We start from the raw sequence: 24,197 nt of genomic DNA on the forward strand, positions 1-24,197 counted from the left end.
CAGAGAGCCACTTGGGAAACATGGGCCACCACAGAAACGGTGCCAAGGATCCCCAGTGAAGATGGGCTCCAATCCATTCCTGTCACTCTGAAAGCCAGTTGGAGGCTGTGTCACAAAGTGCCAAGCATTTGCGCACAAAGCAAGGCAGGTGCTCCCCTCCTCTAGCCCTGTGTGGCTTGTTCCCAAAGTCTGAGACTGGCTCAGAACTGTTCCTTCCCACAGTGAGGATGGTCCCCAAGGATGACCCAGTCTCCAGTGAGGCCTAGCAGCGAATCCTCAAAATCAAATCAGATATGAGAGTGATCCACTCTGTGGTGTTTAAACCCCTCAACTGCTTGGCGCCATCTCCACATTTAAAAAATGAGGATACCAGCCAGGAGGGCATGGTGGCTCATACTGGCCAACCCCAGCATTTGGGAAACCGAGGCGGAAAGATTACCATTGGTTTGAAAACAGCCTAGGCTAGATAGTGAATTCTGGGCAGCCTGAGCTAAGAGTGAGAGACTCTGTCTCAAAACAATAAAAACAAAAATGAATGTAAGAAGAGACTGAGGCCCTCAGACAATAAAACACAGTTCCTGGCCTGGGCTCTTGGGTTCCCTGTGCACAGGGGACATAGTGCTTATCATAGTGCTTATGTTCAGTGCTGAGGATTATCTGTCTGATGTCATTCTTCCCTGTATTTGCTGTGACCAGTATCTCTACTGGTGAGCGCAGGGGTCCTGCTGAGAAGTGAGAGCCAGAAATTGGCAAGGAAAAACATGAACCTGAGGAAGAAGTGGGAGGGGAGGAGGAAGGGGAAAGGGGGGCTTGAATTCGGGCTCTGTCTTGCCTGGCACAGTGGGGAGAGAGTTGTCTAGTAGCCAGTCTCCATCCAGGAGGCAGCAGGAGGCAGTGTCATATGCAAATGAGGCATCCAACCAGCTGAAGCAAGCTTAATTCCTGAAACCTCTCCCACCAACAGCCCTGCATGGGATAGGGCACACAGCACTGGTGGGGGGGGGGGGGGAGACTCCCGCAGCAATAACAAGCCTGGCAGACAACTGTGGAGTCTGACCACCTGGCCTCCCACAACAGCTGCGGAGCCTGCATTCCTGCCTCGCTGACTGGCTCTGCCCACTGGTTGCACGGTGGGCTGGGGTAGATGCTGGCTGGAGCATCTTGTGGGAAGGGCTGCTCTGCTGGGTCTAAAGACTGGGTGGCTTGATCCAAGTTCACTCAGAGACCTTGATGCAACACCAGGTCCCTAACCCCAGCCTCCTACTCCTCCTGATGCAAATACTTTAAAAACTCAGAAGCATCTGAGTCTAATTAGGTGGGTTTTCTGTTTGCTGGTTAGTCTGTTTATTGGATGGGGGATGGGGTGGTGGTAATTGAAATAGGGTCTCATTATGTAGGCCTGGTTTCCCTGAAACTCCTAGGCCAGGTTGGCCTCTAGCTCAGAGATTTGCCTGCCTTGGCCTCACAAGTGCCGGAATTAAATGGGCGTGGCACCACACCCAAACAATTGGGTTTTAAAGATTGTAGGAATATAGTACCGGGGATGGAGCTCGGTGGTAGACTTCTGGCCTACCCACTTCTCACGAGGCCCTGTTTCATGCCCCAGCACTAGAAAATGTATGAATTTAATTTAGAAATTTAATCTATTAAAAAAAACAAATACAAAATGATAAATGTTCTCAATGAGGTATCTACTAAGTGTGTGTGTGTGTGTGTGTGAGTGTGTGTGTGTGTGTGAGAGAGAGAGAGAGAGAGAGATCCCAAGACAGAGTTTCTTTGTGTAGTCCTAGCTGCCCTGGAAACTCTCTCTGCAGACCAGGCTGGCCTAGAACTTGGGGATCCACCTGCCTCCTGTCTCCCCAGTGCTGTGATTAAAGGTGTACACTACCACGCCCAGCTGAAACAGAGTTTAATGTTTAACGTAGTCCAGGTTGGCATCAGGTAGCCAAGGATAACCTTGAACTCTTGATCCTATTGTCTCCACTCCCCACAGAGAGTTCTGGGGTTCCTGGGGTATACCCCCACACCTGGTTTTCTGTGGTTCTGGGGATGGAACCAGAGCTTCATGTATTGCAAGCATTGTACCCACTGAGCCATGTGTCCAGGCCCTTTATCCGGTTTAAACACAAGGGACACTCACCATGACCTGGGTTTTTTTCTTCTGGTTCTCCGAGGAACGCTGTGGGGTACCCACAGAGAATTCTAGCACTAGCTCCAGGGCACTCTGGCACGGAGGACAATGTGAAGCCAGGCTGAGTTCATGCCTGCTGCTGGCCAATTTATGTCAACTTGACACAGGCTAGAGTTATCTGAAAGGAGGGACCCTCAGTTCAGAAAATGCTCCCATCAGATGCTGTAGGCAAGGCTGTGGGGGCATTTTCTTAATTACTGATTGATGTGGGAGGGCCCAGCCAATTGTGAGTGGGCTCACCCCTAGGCTGGTATTCCTGAGTTCTCTAAGAAACCATTGGAGCAAGCCAGTAAGTAGCACTCCTCTATGGCCTCCGCATTGGCCCCTGCCTCTGGGTTTGGCCCTGCTGATTCACCTGAAGTAGACATTCTAAAGCTGTGCAGAGCCATAGCTGCACAGGATGCTGCACAGGATGCTGCACAGGATGCTGCTCAGTGAGGCTGAAGCCTGAATGCAGGGTTTTCAGTTGTGTGTGCTTAGCTAAGTCAGGGTGAATCATCTTTTCAGCAATGAGTTACTGGTGAGTGCAGGTGCTTACTGCTTATTAAAATATCACTTTTGTTGGTTTTCTGCACATTATTGGGATCCCAGGTTAGATTTCAAAGATTTGCATTGCTCCAAAGATTTTTGGAGCTAGGGATGGTGGTGTTTTTATAACGCGAGCACCTAGGAGGCAGAAGGATCTCTCAGTGAGTTGGAGGGCAGCCTGGTTTTCATAGTGAGTTCCAGGGTAGACCTAGACAGAGCTAGAGTTCTAAGATACAGAGTAAGACTTTGTCCTTAAACAAAACAAAACAAAACAAAACAAAACAGCAAACAAAAAACAGAGGGGAGAGAACCAATTCCATAAAAGTTTCTTTTGAACTACACAGGCACACCACGGCGTGTGCCCCCATCCCTACGGGGTCTGGGGTTGTGCTCAGTGCTTGCTTAACATGTGCCAAGAGTCCCTGGCCTCCATCCTCATGACATCAGTACAAAAAGAGCTTGGGAGAATGGGTGTCACGGTACCCAGAGTCCTGTCTGCAAGGGAGCTTGGGAATTCACGATCTGAAGTGAGGCATGTCGTCATCTGTCTGTCCTGACTGCCAGTTCCCTAGAGGGGGAGGTAATAGATACACTCCCCTGGGAGCTTGGGGGGGGGGAACACCCTTGCATGGGCTCAAAGGATAACTTGTGAAGGTTACAAGGAGAGACCCAGAACTCCAACTCTGACAGCCTATGTCTGTTGCTCCCTCTCTCCAGGTCTTCAAGGAGTCGGTCCACTTTGCTCTCTGCTCCTGTTCCCAGTGGCTGATGATCTCTGGCACAAGTGAGACATTTACGGACTTGGCTATGGGATGGCACTTGGAGACCAGGCCTTGTTAGGGCTGCTGCCCATGTCAGGGGATCTTCAGAACAGAGTTCAGGTTATCACAGTAAAGTACCGGGACAAGGAGAGTCCTGCTGCTGGCAGTTCCCCTGGGATATATCTCAGATGCTCAAATGCCCCTCCCCCAGTGAAAACACGAGCCTTTTTAGGCTTGGAAGAAATTTGAAGCAATTGTATACTGTTAAAGGTTGTTAGGAAGACCCTTTAGACCCCACAGAGACCAAGAAGAGTCTAGCTCTGGAAATGACCATCTGTTTTTGTTTTAGAGACTGGGTCTCATGTAACCAAGGCTAACCTTATGTAGCAAAGGATGGCTCTGAGCTTTTGATCCTCCTGCCTCCACCTCCTGAGTGCTAGGATTACAGGTGTAATTAACTGGTTTGTGTGGTGCTGGGGATCAAACCCATTGCTTTATCATGATAGACAAGTATTTCACCAGTTGAGCTATACCCAGTCCTGAAAGCACCCATCAGAACCCAGCCTAGACGCTGTCTCCTCTGGGACTACCAGGGTGAGCAGCCTTGGATCCACGAGACAATTTTTCTTACTTACTGGATCTGGGTCAGGGGTTCTAGCCCATAGTCCATGGCAGGCCATCTTGCAACTTCTCCTTTGTGGATCCTGGAACCAAAAACTGACTTCTCTCCTCAGAATTGACAGCCACGGACAAGATGGGCCTCTGGGCAGAGTTACTTCTCCTGGTCCCTAGCCCTGCTATGTTTCTTGTCCCACTACCTGCTCTTCAGCCTTTCTGCTGAAGGATTCTCTATTTAAACACTGTGCTCTCTGGCAGCCACACTGTATCCAGGCCCATGGTTGTCAGGCAGATGCTGCTGCTGGGTTTTTGATTGTTTGTTTGCTTGTTTTGTTTTTTTTTGGAGGGGGGGTGTTCAAGACAGGGTTTCTCTGTATAGCCCTGGCTGTCCTGGAACTCACTTTGTAGATTAGTCTGGCCTCGAACTCAGAAATCCGCCTGCCTCTGCCTCCTGAATTGGGATTAAAGGCATGCGACACCACGCCCGGTTTTGTTTGCTTGTTTTGAGACAAAGTATCACTATGTAGCTCTAACAATCTAGGAACTTGCTACGTAGACTGGGCTATCCTTGAACTCACAGACATCTGCAGGCCTCTGCCTTCCCAGGGCTGGAATTAAAGACCTGTGCTATCATGCCCAGCTAAAAAATGTTTCTTGTGGGAACCATTTCTGATGAGGCATCTCTATACTTCAACAAAGACACTAAGGATGAGTTAATATGGGGTTGAATTGCCTAACCCTTCTCCCCTCTTCCATCTCCTTTCACAGGAGAGAGAGTACCCCAAGAATAGCATCTCTAAGCGCCTGCTTGCAGCTACGTAGCAAGCTTGAGGTCAGTCAGCCTAGGATAGGAATCTTGCCTCCGACAAAGAGAAAAATAAGTTAAACACACCATACACTTACACATTGCAAACCAAAACGAGCCCTGGGCAAGCTTCACTGAGCGCAGTGAAAGGAGTCTGGGCAAGTCTCGTAACTACTCGAAACCTCTATTTTCTCCTCTTGTAACACACTGGGAATTGTGAGATTCAAAGGAGGCAGGGTTTATAGAAACAGTAATATTGTTGCTTCCACTGAGGGGAGGGGAAAGAGAGGGAGCCTCAGGGTAGACTGGGCATGGGAGGTTTCTGAGTGTGTGCAGCCTTCTGCTCTCCTAGGGTGATCAATGGGGGACCAGGACCATTCTGACAGTTCCAGGTTAGGCTAAAGGGGTCATTGTCCTGGTAAATGAATTTTGGCTTCCTTTTAGGTGGGTTTGTCTGTGTTTATTGTGCTCATAACTAGCCCTGAGTGATTCTACACACACACCCTGCTCTCACACACACCCTATACACATAACACACACCTTACACACACACACACACACACACACACACATCATGTACACACACACTCTGTACATATGACATACACACACCCTGCACACAGACACACCTCACCTGCTCATAAACACACTCTGCCCACATAACATATAACATCCTACATACATCACACACACCGCACACACAACACACACCTTGCACACATAACACACACCCTGCTTTCACACACCCTGCACACACACATAGACACATACCCTGCTCACATAACACACATACACCCTGCTTACACCCACCCACCCATTGTTTGTGTAAGTGGAGGAGGGGTTTTTGTTTGTTTGTTTGTTTTGTTTTGTTTTTGCTTGGTTGGTTTTAGCTTTTCAAGACAGGGTTTCTATGTATAGCTTTGGCCATCCTGAACTTGCTGTGTAGACCAGGCTGGCCTTGAACACAGAGATCTGCCTGCCTCTGCCTCCTAGGTGCTAGGATTAAAGGCACATACCTCCACACCCGATGTTTATTAGTGTTCTGCTTGCTTGTATGTTTGTGCACCACATGTATGCTTGGTGCCCAGTACCCATTGAAGTCAGAGGAGTGCTTCCAATCCTCTGGGACTGGAGCTGACAGTTGTAAGTTGTTAGGTGGGTGCTGAGAATCAAACATGGGTCCTCCACTAGAGCGACAAGCACTCCTAACTACTGAGCCACCATTCTTAAGCAGTTTCAATACAACTGCTGTGATTATCAGGGATCAGCGACATGTACTAGGGTCTTAACACAGCATCCAGCACAGAGATAGCATCTAAAAGATCCTCCTCATCCACTCCATCCTCATCAAGATCCTCCTACCCTCACCCTAGCACAGGAATGTGCCAGATGCTGAATGCTGGGCCGTGATATGGCACGGGTTGTCAAAGCTAGACCCAGAAAGCTTGCCCAGAGCAACAAGTACTTGGCTCCAGTGACCTTTCAGGAAAGTGGATCTGTCCCTAGGCCACAGCTATAGAGGAAGGTTTGGGATGGGACCAGCAAAGGAGGAGGCCAGACAAGACAGAGGCAGATCCTGGCCAAACAGACCGGAACAGAAGCCATGCATGTCCATGGCTACTATTGGAGAAAGTCTCCGCTTTTTTCAAGGGTCGAGGAGGTCTGGGTGTATAACCTGTCCTACCTCTGTTACATTACTCCAGTTGGCATAGTAGCTAATGATGGCCAGTTGGGATGCAAAGGCAGGCTGCCTGGTGAATCTCTCTCCTGTGATCAGGCACAAAAGGAGAACAGGCCTATTTTCCAGAGCCCAGCCCAGCTCCAGAAACACAGGGACTTCCCAGCCACTTGCTCTGTCTCCAAACAAAGTCCTTGCCCTGGAGCCAGCTCTGCCTCTAGTCTGGCCAGCAGGACCCAGCAGGACCCAGAGGACCCAGCAGAATGCAGGGGGAAGCTACAGCCTGCAGTCCTCCATTAATCTCTATCCTGTTGACTAAGGACAGATGGGTGTGTGTATCACACTTAGTGGGTGCCAGGCTCTAGGACCACACTGAAAGGAGAGCCAGCTCCCGTGTAGGGAAAGGAGACTCTCACACCAAGCCTGGGGTCATGAGAAACACAGAGGCCAAGCAAACCAGGAAGGGGACACCTGATCTTAGCCTGAGTAGATAGTATGCTCAGTCCAAACACAGAGCAGAGAGAAAACATAGATGAAGGGATGGACCCTAGCAAAGGCTCAAAGTGAGTCAGGGCACAGAAACGCTTATGCCTTCCATTGCTACTGAAACCTAGGAAGTAGACGGGCTTGTAGTAAAAGGCTAAGGAGAAGGCTGAGCCAATAGAGGTTTCTGTGGTTAATTTAGTGGCCACACTCAGAGCCAAGAAGACAGAGGAGGCACCATCTTCATTTAGTGAGGCAAGAGGGTCTGAGTAAGCTTCCCAGGATTACAGAAACTGCTGAGCTGGTTTCCTGCACAAGGCTGCAACCAGAGGATGCAAGAACAGAGATGTTGGGGAGACTAGAATGGTAACAGCTGGGTTTGTGTAACAAGCAGCAGCAGGGGCCTGAATGGGGAAGGCCCCCATCTTCATTGTTGCCTCATTGCAACACAGGCTGCAGCTCAAACAAAAACAGCCTGGGAGCCCCCACCCAGCCTACTGATCGAAGGCTGCATCTCCAGAAGCTGCCCTCCTTGCTCTGTGTGCCATATCACTGTCGGACCACAGATGATGGATGGATGGGGGAAGGATGAGGGATTAAAAAGCAGGTTCAGGGCTTGGCAAGTCAATCCACCAGAAGGAGGCAAATACCTCAGCTCACAGCTGACATCATGGACCGAGGAGGCTTGGGGGCAAGACAGAGAGGTCCACAGCTGGGATGAGTGCTTCAGACACCTCCAATGCACTTGGGGCATTGGTAGCACCTATACAGTCACACCACCTTGTTCATGCAGAGGGAGAGGTCACTGTCACTGTGGCTGGTTGTATGCACAGGCAGGGGATGTGTGTTGAGTGTGAGGATAAGACAGGGAAAGTACAGAGAATAGGATTTTGGATGGTGGCAAGGTCTCTAAGCCTGGACTTTGTGACAGGCTGTGGACCTCCACCCCCCACCTCAACCAGGGACTGTAGAGTCCCTCTCTTGTCACCACCAGCACCGCGAAAGTACCTAGGAGTGTTCTCTCATCCCTACAGGTAGATCCTATTGTCCCTGTTTTATGACGGAGACACTAAGGCTCAGACCTACACTCCTTTGTGTAAGACTGCTTACTTCCAGAGCCCCAAGCCTAGAGTGACAGCAACAAACCAGTTGAGAACATCTTGTCTGCTACCAGACTGGGGTGATGGACTAAAGGGACAAGCAGCAGTAGCAAGGGTCACTGCCTGAAAGAGTGAAGGCCAAGAGAGTACCCAGCTGAGATGCCCAGACAAAACTTGTTAGGGAAACCCAGGAACACTCACTCCTTAAACACAAGCTCTGGCTCCGGAAGGCAGCTGAGCCCTTGTGTCTGAAAAGCCTCATGGTGGGAAAAGCCCAAGCCATCCCAGAGAATGGAACTAGGTGCCCTCGAGGCGTAAAGCAAACACTAGTCCAGCCCCAATGGGGAAAAAAAATGTGAGGCCAGGCTATGCCAGTTTTGGGTGAGTTTAGCGTCCCGAACACACCCAGCCTCCGGGGGGCGTCGTTGAAAGGGACAGAGGCGCCCTGGTCAGCTTTGCCCCCACTCAGGCAGTCTCTGGAGACTTCTTCCAATGGTGATAGACGAGTCCTCGATCTGAGATACCACCCAGAGTTAGAGACAAAAAGACACTGGGTCCCAAAGGTAGAAGGCTAGTGCGGAGGACCCGGTACACCGAAAGAGCAGCAAGGGCGCACGCGAGGCAGAGTGCCACAAAGCACGAAAAAGTGAGTGTCCAGTTCGGTGCCAGGAAGCAGATCAGGCAGCGGGACACAGAGCCGGGAGGCAAGGGGACACCAGGTGCGAAGTGAAGACAAGAGTTAGGCGGATAGACAGACAGACACGCCAGTCAGAGGGCAAAGAGGGAAGCAGAGCATCCTCCCTTCCAGCAGGTTGCGGACCGTGGTCAGGGTGGTCCACCAGGTGAGCGATGGGCGGGGCCGGGGGCGGGCCGAGCCAAGCCGAGCCTTACCTGTCGGGCGGACGGGGAGGGGACCGAGGGCTCAGGGCCGAGCGCCTGCGGGAGTGGAGCGCAGCGGAGGGCGGAGGGAGAGGTGCACGGGTGGCAGGAGGCTGCTCGGGCTGCGAAGGAGGGAGTGAGCGAGGGGCGGGGACGGCGCGCAGGGAGGGGACGTAGGAGGGGCCGCGGAGCTCCGCGACCTCCCGCCGAGGGCCAGCCCCTGGCCTGGCCAAGCCCCGTGCGCTGCGGGCGCTGCGCCCTAGCCAGCTGCGCTCGCCGATCGCCGCCCGCTCCCCCGAGGCCTTGGCGCCGCCGCCAGGGCGCGGGGCAGACAAAGGAGGCAGACAAAGGCGAGCGCAGCCCCGCGGCCGTGTGGGCACCGGGCGAGGCGGGCCCGCTCCTCCGGGTGCGTAAAACCCACCTCGGCGAGGCCCCGGGGCGCGTGGGACGGGAGGGGCGCCGGGCAGCGGTGGCGCATCTGGAGTGGCCCCGTGTGTGTGTGGGGGGGTGTGGGGGACAAAGGGCAGCGGCAGGGCGTCCCTGGCGGACCCCCTCCCCCCAACAATAGATTCAGGCTGTGAGTTCAGCTGCGGCTGCGTCTGGCGGGGCAGGAGCCGGCGGGGTCCCCAAAAGGATTATTCCGCCTAGGCTGTCAAATGGGACGGAAGAAATGCCCGCGGCAGGGAAGGCGGGACCGACAGCGGCGAGGCCTTTGTAGCCTGAGAAAGTGCGCGGAGTGGGGGAGGTTCTCAGAAGTCCCTGTACTAAAGGGGTGTGCGCGAGAACCTCAAAGAGTGGTCGGACCTCACCTAGGTACCTATGGCACACTTGTGCCTTCGTTTCACCTCCCTCCTAACACACACACACACACACACACACACACACACACACACACACACACACACACACACACACACACACACACACACACACACACACACAGAGTCAGCTTCTTGCCACTCTCCTGTCCCTAACCGGCCTTGCGCGCGCTACTCAGCCCAGCCCAATCCGGACAAAGCCAGCCAGCCCTGAGGCGGCTCATCCATCACCGTGCGGGGTGTCCTGCCGACCCTGGGAGTCCGGGAATGTTGGGTTACGGGTCCCACGGCCCCCATAACTCACAACGGGGTCAATGGGGCCGCCGACATTGCAAAGATCAAAGAGTAATGGGGCGGACCTGGCACGTGGGAAGAAGGGGAGGCTTCCATTTCCAGTGTGACAAACTGTGGCTTAGAGGTTTGGTAGTGCAGTTCCGCATCAGGCAAGATTCCTCCTCCAGTGCCAAAGGATAACCTAAGGCAAATTAATTTCTTCGAGTGGGTCATTGTATGGAACTCTGGATTAAAGGCTTAATGGCAGAGGTCTGTGTAAGAAAAATGTCCTGAACCTCCCAGCCCGCAGAAGAGGCTCCAGGGAAATTAAACCATTGCCATTGTTGAAGCTATCACATGACCATGGCCGGCACAGAACAGCTTGGTGAGAAGCTAGGTGCTAAAACTGCTTCTGTGAGTACCTACTGGACACAACTCAAACTCGAGAGAATAGACTGCAATAGAGTAAAAGCAAAGTCAGTTTCGCAGGCTCCTAGCACTGAGTTCCAGGACTTGAGAGAGATCTTATCTCAAACAAACAAACAAAAATACAGGCAGAACAGTTAGAAACTGTAGCAGAAAAGAGACTGGACTTAGGGGAGGAAGTAGTAAGCAGGGAGGGGGGCTCTTCAAGGATTGGGCAGTAGCCTGGTGTGCATGGCCAGTAGATGCCCCTTGGAGGCAGTCCCAAATGTTGCTCTGCCTGTTACCCAAGTGTGGGACTCTGTTCCTCCAGGTTCTTCCAAGAGTGACTCAGGAGAGGACTAGGCTCCTACCCCATCCAGATTATGGTGACGTGGGGCCTCGGTTTCCCTATCTGTAAGATGGGTCAGTTGATTGGCCAAAGCAGATCCAAATGTCCATCAGCAGATGAGAGTACAAACACACTGTGGTCCTTCAGGAGAAGGGGATGTTAACTGGTCCTAAAAAGGAATTCAAGAACAGCAGAGAGGCCCAACATGTAAAAATGCGTGATGCTAAGCCTGACCACCTGCATTCGAATCCCAAGGCCCACATGTAAGGAAAGTAGTGACTCCCCCAAATTGCCCTTTGACCTTTATACACGTGCAATGATGCATGCCTCCCAATAAATATAATTTAGTAATTTTTTAAAATTTAATTTATTTTTTACACTCCATATTCCATCTTACCCTCCATCCACCCTCTGACTGCTCCACATCCCACACATTGTGTCCCCCCTCTGTCTTCACGTGGATCCTCCCACCCCCCACCCCACCTGACCTCTAAACTCCCTGGGGCCTCCAGTCTCTTGAGGGTTAGGTGCATCATCTCTGAATGAAGATCCGGAAGTCCTCTATTGTATGTGTGTTGGGGGCATCATATCAGCTAGTGTATTCTGTCTATTTGGTGGTCCAATGTTTGAGAGATCTTGGGGGGGGAGTCCAGATTAATTGAGACTGCTGGTCCTCCTACAGGATTGCCCTTCTCCTCAGCTTCTTTCAGCCTTTCCTAATTCAACAGCAGGGGCCAGTTTCTTCTGTCCATTGGTTTGGTGCAAATAACTGCATCTGACTCTTTCAGCTGCTTGTTGGGTCTTTCGGAGTGAGGTCACAATAGATCCCATTTTGTGAGTGCTCCATAGCCTCAGTAACAGTGTCAGGCCTTGGGACCTCCCTTGAGCTAGATCCCACTTTGGGCCTGTCAATGGACCTATAATTTACTAATTAATTAGTTAATTGAAGGAATGACTAGGGTTCAATTCCCAGCACCAAAAACATCAAGCAAGAAATATGTGTGTATACATATATATGTATATATATATATACACATGCGCACTCAAAACACGTCACAACCTGGATAAACCTTACCATCTTTAAGTCAAAAAGCCAGATATAAGGTTTCACAGGGGTCCAGTTACATTTTTGTTTTGTTTTGTTTGTTTGTTTCTTTTGGTTTTTTTCTTTTTCTTTTTTTTTCTTTTTTCTTTTGTTTTTTTTGAGACAGAGTTTCTCTGTGTAGTCCTGGCTAACTCTCACTCTGTAGACCAGGCTGGCCTCCAACTCAGAAATCTGCCTGCCTCTGCCTCTGCCTCCCAAGAGCTGGGATTAAAGGCCTGCACCAGAACCGTCCGGCTTGTTTTGTTTCTTGAGGCAGAGTTTCTCTGTTTAGGCCTGGCTGACCTGGAACTCGTTTTACAGATCAGGCTAGCCTTGAATGCAGAGATCCTCCTGCCTCTGCTTCCTGGGTGCTGGGACTAAAGGCGTGTGCCACCACAACCTGTGTAAGTTTCTTTAAGTGTCTGAGTGTTTTGCCTGCATGCATTTTGTGTATGACGTGAATGTCATACCCAGGGAGGCAAGAGAGGGCCTTGGATGCCCTGCAACTGAAATCACAGATGATCGTAAGCCAGCATGTGGGTGCTTGGAACCAACTTGGGGTCCTCAGCAAGAGCAACAAGTGCTCTTAACTGCTGAGCCATCTCCCCAGCCCCCCTCTCTCTTTTCTAAAATAACATTTGTTATTATTATGTGAGTGTGTGCACCCAAATATATACATGTGTGCCACCATGCATGTGTTACAGGTCACAGAATAACTTTCTGGAGTTGATTTTCTTTTTCCACTGCATGTGTCCCAGGGACCCAATCAAGGTTTTCCGTTTTGGTGACTTTTTTTTGTTGTTGTTGTTAGCTATAATTGATGAGAATGTTCTAGAATTGGTTAGTGGAATGCTTAGCTCTTCAACTGTCCTACAATCCATTGGAGTGCATACAGAAAAAATAAAAGTGAGCTTCATGATTTGCCAATTATTTTTCAGTGAAGTTATTCATTAAAAAGGATCAGCTAAGTCAGGTGGTGGTGGCGCATACCTTTAATCCCAGCAGTTAGGAGGCAGAAGCAGGCAGATCTCTGTGAGTTCAAGGCTTGCCTGGTCTACAGATAGAGTTCTGGGATAGCCAGGGCAGATATACAGAGAAACCCTGGCTTAGAAAGGAAGAGGAAGAGGAGGAGAAAGAGAATGAAGGAGGAGGAGGAGGAGAGAGAGGGACCACCCTTCTCAGGTCCCTTTCCCGTGCAATGGTGCTTGCCACCTACATTCAGGGCAAATCTTCCCTGCCTCAATCAATCCTCTCCAGAAAAAACGATCCTTAATCCAGGCACTTCCAAAGCCAGCCTCCTAGCCCACCATAGTTGATGGTGTGCTGTTGGCCCTAAGACCAGTGAGGCCAGCACCCTCAAGGAGGGAATGGCGTATGTGGCCTGTGTTCTAACTGAAGGGTTGGAAGCTATCCAGTGTCAAGTGCCCGAGGAAGCAGCTTTGGTGTAGGTTGGAGGTCAGCAGTGGATCCTAGAACCAGGGGCGGCTGTGTATGCCAGGTCCTGCTCTAGAAAGCCAAGTGAGATTGGAGGATTGTGTGCTGGTCACCACTTTGTGCGTAGCATGTCTGTCTCCCCCCACCCCACCCCCGCCACCCAGCACCCAGGGGAACCATCTGTTGCATTGAGAAACGAAAAAGAGGAAGGTCGGATGCTAGGGATAGATAACTTGTTTGTTTGAGACGGAGGTTTGTGTGTACTAGGCTGGCTTTGAACTCCCCGCACAGCTAAAGATAACCTTGATCTTCTGATCCTTCCACCTCCACCTCCTAAGTGGTGAGATTAGAGGTGTATTCCACCGCCACACCTAGGTCATGAGATGCTGGGACGCCAGCTCAGCTTCTTGTTTATCCAGTGTGGTCCTCCTGAGGGCTTCAGGAGTCTGTGTGGGGTTGTCTGTTTTTGAGACAGTTGGCCTGGAACTGTACATAGTAGACCATGCTGGCCTGAGCCTCATCGGTGCATGATCTAAGGTCTGCACCACCATGCCTGATGATCTATGTAGGTCTTTTCTCATTTACGTGTTTACTTGTCTTTGTGTGTGTGTGTGTGTGTGTGTGTGTGTGTGTGTGTGTAGTTTGGAGGACCGCTGGGTGGGTGTGGGTTCTTGTCTTTCCTCAATGGGTCCTGGAAGTTTTACTCATGTTGACAGAATCATCAGTCTTGTGTAAATATTTTAAAAAATAGATTTATTTATTTATTTTTATGTATATGAGTACACTGTAGCAGTACAGATGGTTGTGAGCCTTCATGTGGTTGTTGGGAATTGAATTTAGGACCTCTGCTCACTCAGGTCAGCCCTGCTTGCTCCAGTCAACCCTGCTCATTCCGGCCCAAAGAATTATTTTTTTATTATTATAGATTTATTTGTTTGTTTGCTTATATATAAGTACACTGTAGCTATCCTCATACACACCAGAAGAAGGCATCAGATCTCATTACAGGTGGTTGTGAGCAACCATGTGGTTGCTGGGATTTGAACTCAGGACCTTCAGAAGAGCAGTCAGTGCTTTTACCGGCTGAGCCATCTCACCAGCACTTTGTAAATCTTTTTTTGACTTGGATTAATATTTATTATATTAACATTTATATTAAATTACATTAAAATATCAATTTAAGCATGCATCTAGCAAATCCAATTCACAATTGTGGGATATTTGCAATGTATTCATTGAATAATCAGACATTTATAAATCATTCTAAGCTATTTCTCAATATGTAGCAAGATATACCAAGGGTGAGAAAAACAAGTTATACTCTCTCAAGGTGATTTTGGCTTCTTGGTGCATATCAGGAATTTTAGATTTTAAAAATTACCTAATATGCATCTTAATGCCTTTGTAAATCTTAATACTATGGTCATATGGCCACTATCTGACCAATACAAATGCTATGTGTTTACATTTTATTTACTCAATAGTAGAGAATTTTATTTTGTTTTGTGTGGGAGACTTAGCGGATTAGGCTTTGTTGCTCTTACAAAATTCCTAGGTTTGATTCCAAGCATCCATATATGATGGCTCACAACCACCTATAACTCCAGTTCCAGGTTATCCGATACCACCTTCTGACCTCTGCAGGTACCAGACACATGTGTGGCACACACACACACACACACACACACACACACACACACACACACACACAGAGGCAGGCAAAACATTCATACACATAAAATAAAGAATAGCCGGGCAGTGGTGGCACATGCCTTTAATCCCAGCACTTGGGAGGCAGAGGCAGGCAGATTTCTGAGTTTGAGGCCAGCCCGGTCTACAAAGTGAGTTCCAGGACAGACAGGGCTACACAGAGACACCCTGTCTGGAAAAAAACCAAAAACCAAAACAAAACAAATAATAAATAAATCTAAAACAGAATTCTATCTTAATTATTAATTAATTTTGGAGGAGGACTCTTATTATGTAATTCTGGCTAGCCTAAAATTTGTGGCAGTCTTCCTGCCTCTGCCTCCTACGTGCTAGGACTCAAAGTGTGTGCCACCATGCCCAGATAACCCTTTGGGAATGGATCTAGAATTTTCCATTTCACAGATGAGCAAGCTGAGGCTGAAAGAAGGAAAAGGGTCTTGTGGCTGGAGGAGTATCAGGGTGGTGGAAAGAAGCTGAAAGTGGACAACCAAGTGGGCTGTAGGTGTGGTGGGCTCCCCGAGGACCAGCCCACACTCTGGCTTTGCTTACAGCCCAAGTGCTGGCATCGGAGGTCATAGCTTATTCTTTCTAAGCAAGCTGGGCTGCAGATCAGGCCCCTGGGCGGAGTTCCTGCCATCACACCTTCTTTCTACCTTCCTTTCCCTTATTCACTTAACACATGTTCTGTGTTCTGTGAGGACCTGAGCTGCCCAGGCATTGGGTGGCATGTTAAGCCCCCCCAAAATGAACCAGACAGACCAGGTCCCTCTCAGGAAGCAGGCCAAGCAGCGGGGTGGCGCTTCAGGGTGTGCTGGGACTGACACCAGGCTTCCTGTGATTGGTCCCCTTTCTCTCCTTCTCTGTTTCTACGTGCTCATTGTTCTGGGAACTGGACACAGATGGGAAAGATGCTGAGTCTTTATTAATTAATTAAATTTATTTTTTTACATTTATTCATTTATTTATTGGTGGGGTAGCATGTGTGGGCTTGCAGGAGTCGGTTTTATCCTTCCACCATGTGGGTCCTGGGGATTGACAACCTCAAGGTTGCCAGCCTTGGCAGCAAGCCCTTTTGCCCTCTGATCCATCTCGCCCTCCCAGACGATGCTTATGTGATCCCGTCTGTGGACAGCAACTTGGCTATAGAAGCATCTCGCAGGTCTGCACACTTTGTTGACAAGGGTTGTATCTAATTTGCTTGTGTGTGTGTGTTCATCACACCGCTGAGAACCCTTTTAGCACATCGGTGGAGGCTTAGTCCTTTCCAGGCTGGGGCTTACAGGCTTTTGTTGTTGTTGTTGTTATTTGCCCTCTCTGTTTCTGTATCTCTTGGGAGTGAATTTCCCTCCATCCCTATTGCTGGTCCCCCGGCTAGTTGCTAGTTGTGAAATGCATACACACTTTCTTTTCACCTTAACTTGTAACTTTCCTTCCCAGCCCCAAATTACATATTGTCTCTATGGTGAAAATATGCAAATAACATTGAAAATGGGGATTCAAGAAACAATAAGTTGCCTCATAATGCAATCTCTGTCTTACAGCCATCCATCACACTGATGTAGCTAACGTGAAAACCCAGGCACTGTAGAGCCAAAGGCAGAGGTCTCCAAGGCAGAGGTCTCCAGCTGGTCCCATGTTACCTTAGCCTCCCGCCTATGCCCTTGTTCCATCCCTGAGGAATCTCCCCCACCCCACCTCTACCCTGCATCAGTAATGAAAACGCTGTTCAGGAGCTGGGGGGTGGGGTGGATAAAGGACTCGGTCATTCCCCACCCCACCATGATGAAAACTCACTGCCCTAAGGTCTACAAGGCAGTGAGCTGCCCAGCCAGCTCTAAGTAGAAAGGGCTCTGTTGAACATGGTGTAATGTGGGGAAGGTCCCCGAGTCTTGAGAAGGGTTGCTGTGCCCACTGACGGGTGTATCAATTCCTAAAGCCAAACCAGCATTCTACCGGCTTAAGCACAGGCATGTTACAGAACGCAGGAGAACTCCACTGGCAGCTCCCATAGTTTCGTGGGCACACAGGTTCCCTGGGGAGCTTGTTAAAGAGCAGAGCCCTGCTGTTAGCCTGCCCTGGTCAGGTAAGTCAGGGCAGCTGGACAGCCAGGGTTTAATAGGGTCCCTGGGGACTGAGATGAAGATGTTGGTGGTAGGTCTGCATTTTGAGACCCGCTTTGCTCACATTCCAGGGTAATCCTCCCTCTGGCCTGCTCCTTATCCCTTCCCATGAGAAGGATATGAATATGGAATTGACAGCTTCTGGTGCGGGGAGTGGGGGGTGGGTGTCATACCACATTGCAGGGATGACCTTTAATGCAACATTTCCTATAGAAACAGGACAAGACAACTCTTACATCCTTGGAGGGCAGAGTCTAAATCAGTGGTTCTCAACCTTCCTAATGCTGCAACCCTTCCACACAGTTCCTCATGTGGTGACTCCCAATCATAAAATTATTTTCATTGCTACTTCATAACTGCAATTTCACAACAGTCAGGAATTGTAAATATCTGATATGCAGAATATCTGATATGCCACCCCTGGGAAAGAGTCATTTGACCCCAAAGGGGTTGAAGCCCACACATTGAACCACTTCTTTAAATTCTCTTGGCTTCTAGGCCTGCCATGTCACCCCTAACTCCAGACCATTTCTCTAACCTCAGATTTTCTTTCAGTTAAACAGAAGGGTGTGAGTTAAGCTGAATTCTCACCTAGCGTCAGAACATATTGCATCCGTGAGGCTTTGGTGAAAGAAGGAACGTTCCTGAGCCTATTGTACATCTATAAAGTTGGGCTGTGAAGGCAATACTTAGCTCCTAGGGCTAATAAAGGAATTAATATAAATCAGAGTTTGGGGAGGTGGAGAGATGGCTTAGTGGTTAAGACCACTGGCTGCTCTTCCCGAGGAAGTGAGAGGTAGGGTACTGGGTGGTGAATGGTGGTTTCAATTTGTAGCACCTATATAGTGGTTCACAATCATCTGTAGCTATAGTTTCAGGAGATCTGACGCCCTCTTTTGGCTTTCACCTGCACCAAGCAGTCACATACTGCCCAGACATAGATGCAGACAAAACACCTACGCACATTAAATAAATAGAATTCAGGGTTTGTAATATAAAAGGGTTCCGTATAATGGATATAATTTTCATACTATTAAAATGATCTGAGGCCCTTTCGACTCCTCTGGAATTGAGTCCGTACCTCTACAGGAAGGACCCTGGAGCAGCACTGCTGCCCGCCCCCTCCGCTTGCTCACGACACAGACAAGTCCTCATTAGGCTCGTCCGCAGAAAAAAAAGACGGCCAGGAACCCACACGTATTCTGAAGATTTATTGAGTCAACTCCCAGACACCCAGCCCAGCGCCTACTGGCTGCAGCTTCCAAAGGTCAGCTATTGAGAAGAAACCATGGGACACTTAGTTCTCTAGGGAGGTCAAGCCCCGATGTTACTTGAGTTTCGGGTCGGGGTGGAGCGTCTCGGTTGCTTCTTACCGTTCCCTGTCCCCGCCCCCAAGCCTGCGGATTCGCTTTCGGTTGGGCAAGCTAAGAGTCCGGGGACGTTGACGCTGGACTAGCAGCAGATGTCGCTGCCCTCCCTTGGTACCCAGCTGTGCTTGCAGCAGGTTCTCACTTGCAACTACTAAAGAGAAATGTCCGGGAGGAGAAAACACAGCGATCATACGCAGAGGCCATGGAAATCTCTTGATCGCTCCCACCTGAAATCCAAAGGCGGTTTAGCTCGTTCCTTGGAGATTCCTGTAGCTCAGGCGGGGCTCCGCCCCTAAGCTCCACCCCCGAGCCTGCCCCGCCTCTCCCAACAGGGCGAGGTTCTGATTGGACAGCTCCGGGGTAGGCGTGGCTTATGGTTGTGCTGGGACCGCGGGAGCACCGCGGTGGTTACTGAGGCCAGGGGATTCTGGAGTAGCGCGTTAGGGGTCTCAGACGGTGGTTTCTATAGCCCGGTCGTAGATTGGAACCTGAGGTCGAAACCGGAGCCGGCGAATCGGGGAGGAGCGTAGAGAGGGCGGGATTTCCGCCGAGAGGGATCCGGCTGCTCAGGGGGCGGGGCTTCCCCCGACCGGGCTGCGTTTCCCGCGTGCGGGGTCGGTTGCCTTGAGTCCCTACAGACACCCTCCACGCCCTCCCCCAGGCGGCCAAGGATGACCACCCTCACGCGCCAAGACCTCAACTTTGGCCAAGGTAGGGATCTGAGCCTGCGGGGGGTGGAGGGAGTGCGATCCTGGTTGGAGTCCTGCTCATCAGCTGTGTCCCCACCACAGTGGTGGCTGACGTGCTCTCCGAGTTCCTGGAGGTGGCCGTGCACCTGATTCTCTATGTGCGCGAGGTCTACCCGGTGGGCATCTTCCAGAAGCGCAAGAAGTACAACGTGCCGGTTCAGGTGAGCCCCGGTGCCCGGCTGGATTTAAAAACCTTTATTCTACTTGCAAGCTTCCTCACTCCTCAACAGAGGCTGATAGCGGACAGCCTCCTGTCTCTCACCACCCAGCCCTTCCCTCCCTGAACTCAGATAAATTCTCTGGGTTAGATGGTTAGCTCTCTGGATGAGAGCTGTTCCAAGCTTGCATTTTAAAGGGTTTCTGAGGTTTGGATAAAGAGGATTCCCATTGTCTGTCACCTTCTTTCTCTTTTCATTCTCCCTAAACTCTAAAAAAATATTTATTAGCCGGGCAGTGGTCGCTAATCCCAGCACTTGGGAGGCAGAGGCAGAGGCAGGTGGATTTCTGAGTTCGAGGCCAGCCTGGTCTACAAAGTGAGTTCCAGGACAGCCAGGGCTATACAGAGAAACCCTGTCTCGAAAGAAAAAAAGAAAAAAAAAAAAAAAGAAAGAAAAAAGGGAAAAAACCAAAAAGAATATTATGATTAATTATTTGTCTCCTTGTTTAGTCTTGGCTGGTGTGGAGTCTCCACTATGTAGGCCAGGCTAGCCCGAAACTCACAGAAATTCTCCTGTCTCAGTCTCTCTAGTGCTGGAAACAAAGGTGTGAGCCACCATACCTAGCTTTTTACTTTTTAAGATCTATATTAATTGTGTGTGTGTGTGTCTATGTCTGTTTGTTGGGGGTGTTCACTGAGGCAGGAAGAACACATGGGAACCCTTGGCATTTGGAAGATGGGGGAATCTGACTCTGAAGGTCCGGTGGCCAGTGCTTTTAGTTTCTGAGCTATCTCTCCAGCCTCTGTTTATTATTATTATTATTATTATTATTATTATTATTATTATTTATTATTAGTTTTTTCGAGACAGGGTTTCTCTGTATAGCCTTGGTGCCTTGGCTGTCCTGGAACTCACTCTGTAGACCAGGCTGGCTTCCAACTCAGAAATCCGCCTGCCTCTGCCTCCCAAGTGCTGGGATTAAAGGTGTGTACCACCACTGCCCGGCCTTATTTTGTATTTTAAGAAATCTAGACCTCATGTAGCTAGCCTGGGCTCACAGTTGTTAGGAAGCTGGGGCTAGCCTTGAACTCCTGATCCTCCTTCATCAACATCCCAAGTGCTAGGATTACTGGAGAACATGCCCCAAGCTTCTTTTTTTTTTTTTTTAAAGATTTATTTTATTTATATGAGTACACTGTAGAAGAGGTTATCGGATCTCATTACAGATGGTTGTGAGCCACCATGTGGTTGCTGGGAATTGAACACAGGACCTTTGAAATAGCAGTCAGTGCCCTTAACTGCTGAGCCATCTCTCCAGCCCCCATGCCCAAGCTTCTTGCGTTCGGTTTTATTTTCCAAGACAGGATTTCTCAGTGTGGTTCTGACTGTCTTGAACTCTATGTAAACCAGGCTAACCTCAAACTCCGAGATCTGCCTGCCTCCCAAATGCTGGGGATAAAGATGTGGGCCACCATGCCTGGCTCCCGGTTTTAACTTTGGACACACAGTAGATGTGCTGTCTTCTTCTCAAGTCGCTTTCCCATTGTAAGGGGGTCAGAGGCACTGAAAACAAAGAGCTACTAAGCACCTTGTGTGTGAGATGTTAAGACATTTGCCTGTGGCTACACAGTTTTTTTTTTTGTTTTTTTCTTCCCTTAGATAGGGTTTCTCTGTATATCACCAGCTCTGTAGACCAGGCTGGCCTCTTTCAACTTAGAGATCCGCCTGCCTCTGCCTTCTGAGCGCTGAGATTAAAGGTGTGTGCCACCATACTTGGCCTGACAGAGTGCCTGTCTTTGAGTATCTCTCCAAGGTTAAGTTAGTGATAGGTTAGATCCCTCAGGCAGGGAGAGCTAGGAATGGCTGTTCTTTGTCCAGAGATGTATGTGTGTGGGTTATTGCTGTTTCTCCTATTCGTGCCTTGGAATTTAACAGCCCTGTGGGGTTGTATACAGATGTCCTGTCACCCGGAGCTGAACCAGTACATCCAGGACACACTCCACTGCGTCAAACCTCTCCTGGAGAAGGTGAGGGGGCCCCCGGTCCTAACGGACACTCTGCACCCAATCTGCTCCTCCTTGCTTGTGGGCTGAAGTGCTCATGTCTTTCAACAGCCAGAAGCCTCAGTCTGAAGGCCACCCCCAGCTAGCAATAGGCCCCAGGGTATGTAGGTCACATCAGGGATGTATCAGTTGAGCCAGATCTATGTGGGACCTGCCCTGAAAGATCTGGTTCTTCATATGTCCACATGGCCCGTCCCATCCCTCCTGGGCTGGGCCCCTTGGGTTTTTGTTTGTTTGTTTGTTTCCCTATTATCTTGTCCTGGTATGAGACTAATTGGGGAACCTCCATGGGAGCCAGACATCTCTTCCTGGCCTGTACCATTCGAGAACTGGGAGCCAGCTTGCACTTCTCAATTGCTGGGCTCCTAGGTAGCCTCAGCCAGTGCCCTGCCCTACCTCTCCCTGGGCCTTATGCATAGCTCTGGAGCGGGGGTTCCTGTGCTTGCAGAACGATGTGGAGAAGGTGGTGGTGGTGATTTTGGATAAGGAACACCGCCCAGTGGAGAAGTTTGTCTTTGAGATCACTCAGCCTCCCTTGCTGTCCATCAAGTAAGCTGTCACCCTCCCTCACCTGGTTGCTGCATCTCTCACAGGGATGCCTCTAACAGCGCCACATTACCTTAGTAAAGACCCTGAAATGGCAATATATACTGTTAACATCCGAGAGACACTCTGGCCACAGAACTCTGTGAGTCGGACAGAAGTGACGGTGACCCCTGGGACATCCCAGGAAGTGGTGAATGTTAGTCCCTAGCCTCACTGTGTAGATGGAGAGACCAAGGTCCAGAGAATTGACCTGATTGGCACCACTCAGTGGTTGCAGAGCCCAGGATGCTGACCAAGTTGACTGGTTACCTTGGCATCTCTTGTAGCCACTCAGCTATGTGTTCTCTGTGCCAAGGTAAGGTCACTAGAATCAGGAATCAGCTCCTCCCTGGCTAGGTGGCCTCAGTCAAACCCTTTTTTTCTCTTCCTGTCTCGGGGTCCTGGAGGTGTGCAGGCTTGAGCGGTACCCTGGTGTCCTCTTTGTACCCTGCCTCCATTCTGTCAGGTGGGTGGGACTGAGCTGGCTCTCTCCAGCGCCAAAGGGGTTTGTCCCAGAGAGAGCACTGGGTGCCAGAGTTGGTGGAGGAGCACGGTAGGATGGGCAACCTCCTTTCCCATTCCCAGTTCAGACTCCCTCCTGTCTCATGTGGAGCAGCTGCTTCGAGCCTTCATCCTTAAGATTAGTGTGTGTGATGCTGTCCTGGATCACAACCCTCCAGGTGAGATGCCCGACTCCCCTGCTGTTGCCTTGGTTACCATAGCATGCTGTCTTCTTCCTAGTTGACTGCCCTGAACAACCCTCGTCCTCTCCATCCTCCAGCACCTGAGAGTGTCCTCTCCAGGACTGGCAGGCACCCGCTCGCTGACTGTATCTCTCTTTGCATTTGGTCACACTTGCCATTCTGTGTGTGGGGGGTGGGGTGGGGTGGGGTGCTGCTCAGCCAGTGAGGGAGGAGGGAACCAGCCTAGGAGCTAAGCAGTGGGAGCTGAGGCTGCTTAGCTTTGACCTTGCAGGCTGCACATTTACAGTCCTCGTGCACACAAGAGAAGCTGCTACTCGAAACATGGAGAAGATACAGGTCATCAAGGTGTGTGTGTGTCAGGGGGAGCGGGGGAGAGGAATACAGTTTCACTCTGCTGTCTGTGGCTGGCACTGTTGTTTACTGCACTGCTTGGCATTAAGTGGGCTCCCCTGTGCATTACCATCTGACCGCATCCGTGCGTACCCAAGGGTGAGAAGAACCACAGTGGAGCAAGGAGTTGAGTGGCTAATTCTCCCTGGCTCCTCTGAATGGAGTCCTCCAGAGACCTTATTTACCCTTTGGTTTCAGAATCATTTTAGAACCACCCTGAACCTAAAAATCGTTCTAGCTCTCCACACTAACTCTCAGAGTATAGGCCTGGAGGGGAGGGTTAGCAGAGTGAGGGCAGACTGAGGTGTAGCCCCTTCTAACCCTCACGTAGGACTTCCCATGGATCCTGGCAGATGAACAGGATGTCCACATGCACGACCCCCGCTTGATACCCCTAAAAACCATGACGTCGGACATTTTAAAGGTAAGTGGTCAGGGGATGGAGAATGTTAGGAGGCAGGGCCCAGAGCTACTTCCAGGCTCGAATCTGCTGCCTTGGGGTTGGGGGTTGGGGTGGTCCTCCAGCTTTCTCCCCTTCCTCTGAGTCTTCCCAGCGGGCACCTCATGGTCTGACCAAAGCCACTTCTCCACTCTACCAGATGCAGCTCTACGTTGAAGAGCGAGCGCATAAGAACAGCTGAGGGCATGCCTGTCACCAGCTACCCAGCTGTCCCACTACGGGGCCCCAGCCCGGGGCCCCAGACTCCAAGTGCTCTTATTGCCTTGACATGTGGCTGCCCCTCTGGTCAGGCTGCCCAGTCCTGCTTGCCTTCGTGAGGCAGCCTTCCCAGGAGCTGGGGAAGGATGCGAGGACACACGCCATTTCTCAGCAGCCTCCTGGGCTCAGCTGGCTAACATTGTCCACTGTGCCATGCGTTATTGTTAATAAAGTGGCCCCAAGGGCTGACTACCTTGTCATTAACCAAACAGGATGAACATGTG

General features: G+C 50.3%; 2 protein-coding genes across 23 annotated transcripts in view; one reads left to right on the top strand and one right to left on the bottom strand.

Annotated features, from left to right (window-relative positions):
• Window positions 1-9,622, bottom strand: part of Draxin (dorsal inhibitory axon guidance protein) — a 32,703-nt gene extending 23,081 nt beyond the window's left edge. Inside the window, exon 1 of one of the 2 annotated variants that reach the window (XM_006539170.4) lies at window positions 9,465-9,622. In XM_006539170.4, coding sequence (XP_006539233.1) covers window positions 9,465-9,521 — 57 coding nt within the window. In that variant the 5' untranslated portion in view covers window positions 9,522-9,622. Of the gene's footprint in view, window positions 1-9,055; window positions 9,182-9,464 lie in introns of those variants that run through there. The other variant, NM_027426.3, reaches the window with a different exon arrangement.
• Mad2l2 (MAD2 mitotic arrest deficient-like 2) lies at window positions 8,641-24,187 on the top strand. 21 transcript variants are annotated; one of them, XM_030253789.1, is made up of 10 exons: window positions 8,641-9,006; window positions 18,326-18,503; window positions 19,268-19,317; window positions 19,398-19,516; window positions 21,469-21,540; window positions 22,025-22,125; window positions 22,747-22,841; window positions 23,137-23,210; window positions 23,587-23,679; window positions 23,855-24,182. In XM_030253789.1, the coding sequence occupies exons 3-10, from the start codon at window positions 19,278-19,280 to the stop codon at window positions 23,894-23,896; spliced, it is 636 nt and encodes a 211-aa protein (XP_030109649.1). In that variant the 5' UTR covers window positions 8,641-9,006; window positions 18,326-18,503; window positions 19,268-19,277; the 3' UTR covers window positions 23,897-24,182. The 21 variants fall into 21 exon arrangements, with proteins under 21 accessions (XP_030109649.1, XP_006539250.1, XP_030109658.1 ...); XM_006539183.3 differs by lacking the exon at window positions 8,641-9,006 and adding an exon at window positions 9,142-9,449 and having other exon boundaries at window positions 19,076-19,317; XM_030253791.1 differs by lacking the exon at window positions 8,641-9,006 and adding an exon at window positions 9,212-9,449 and having other exon boundaries at window positions 19,076-19,317; window positions 23,123-23,210.
• Window positions 24,188-24,197: the final 10 nt, after the last annotated feature.

This window comes from Mus musculus, chromosome 4, assembly GCF_000001635.26.
Source record: "Mus musculus strain C57BL/6J chromosome 4, GRCm38.p6 C57BL/6J".
In the NCBI taxonomy this organism is placed as follows: domain Eukaryota; kingdom Metazoa; phylum Chordata; class Mammalia; order Rodentia; family Muridae; genus Mus; species Mus musculus.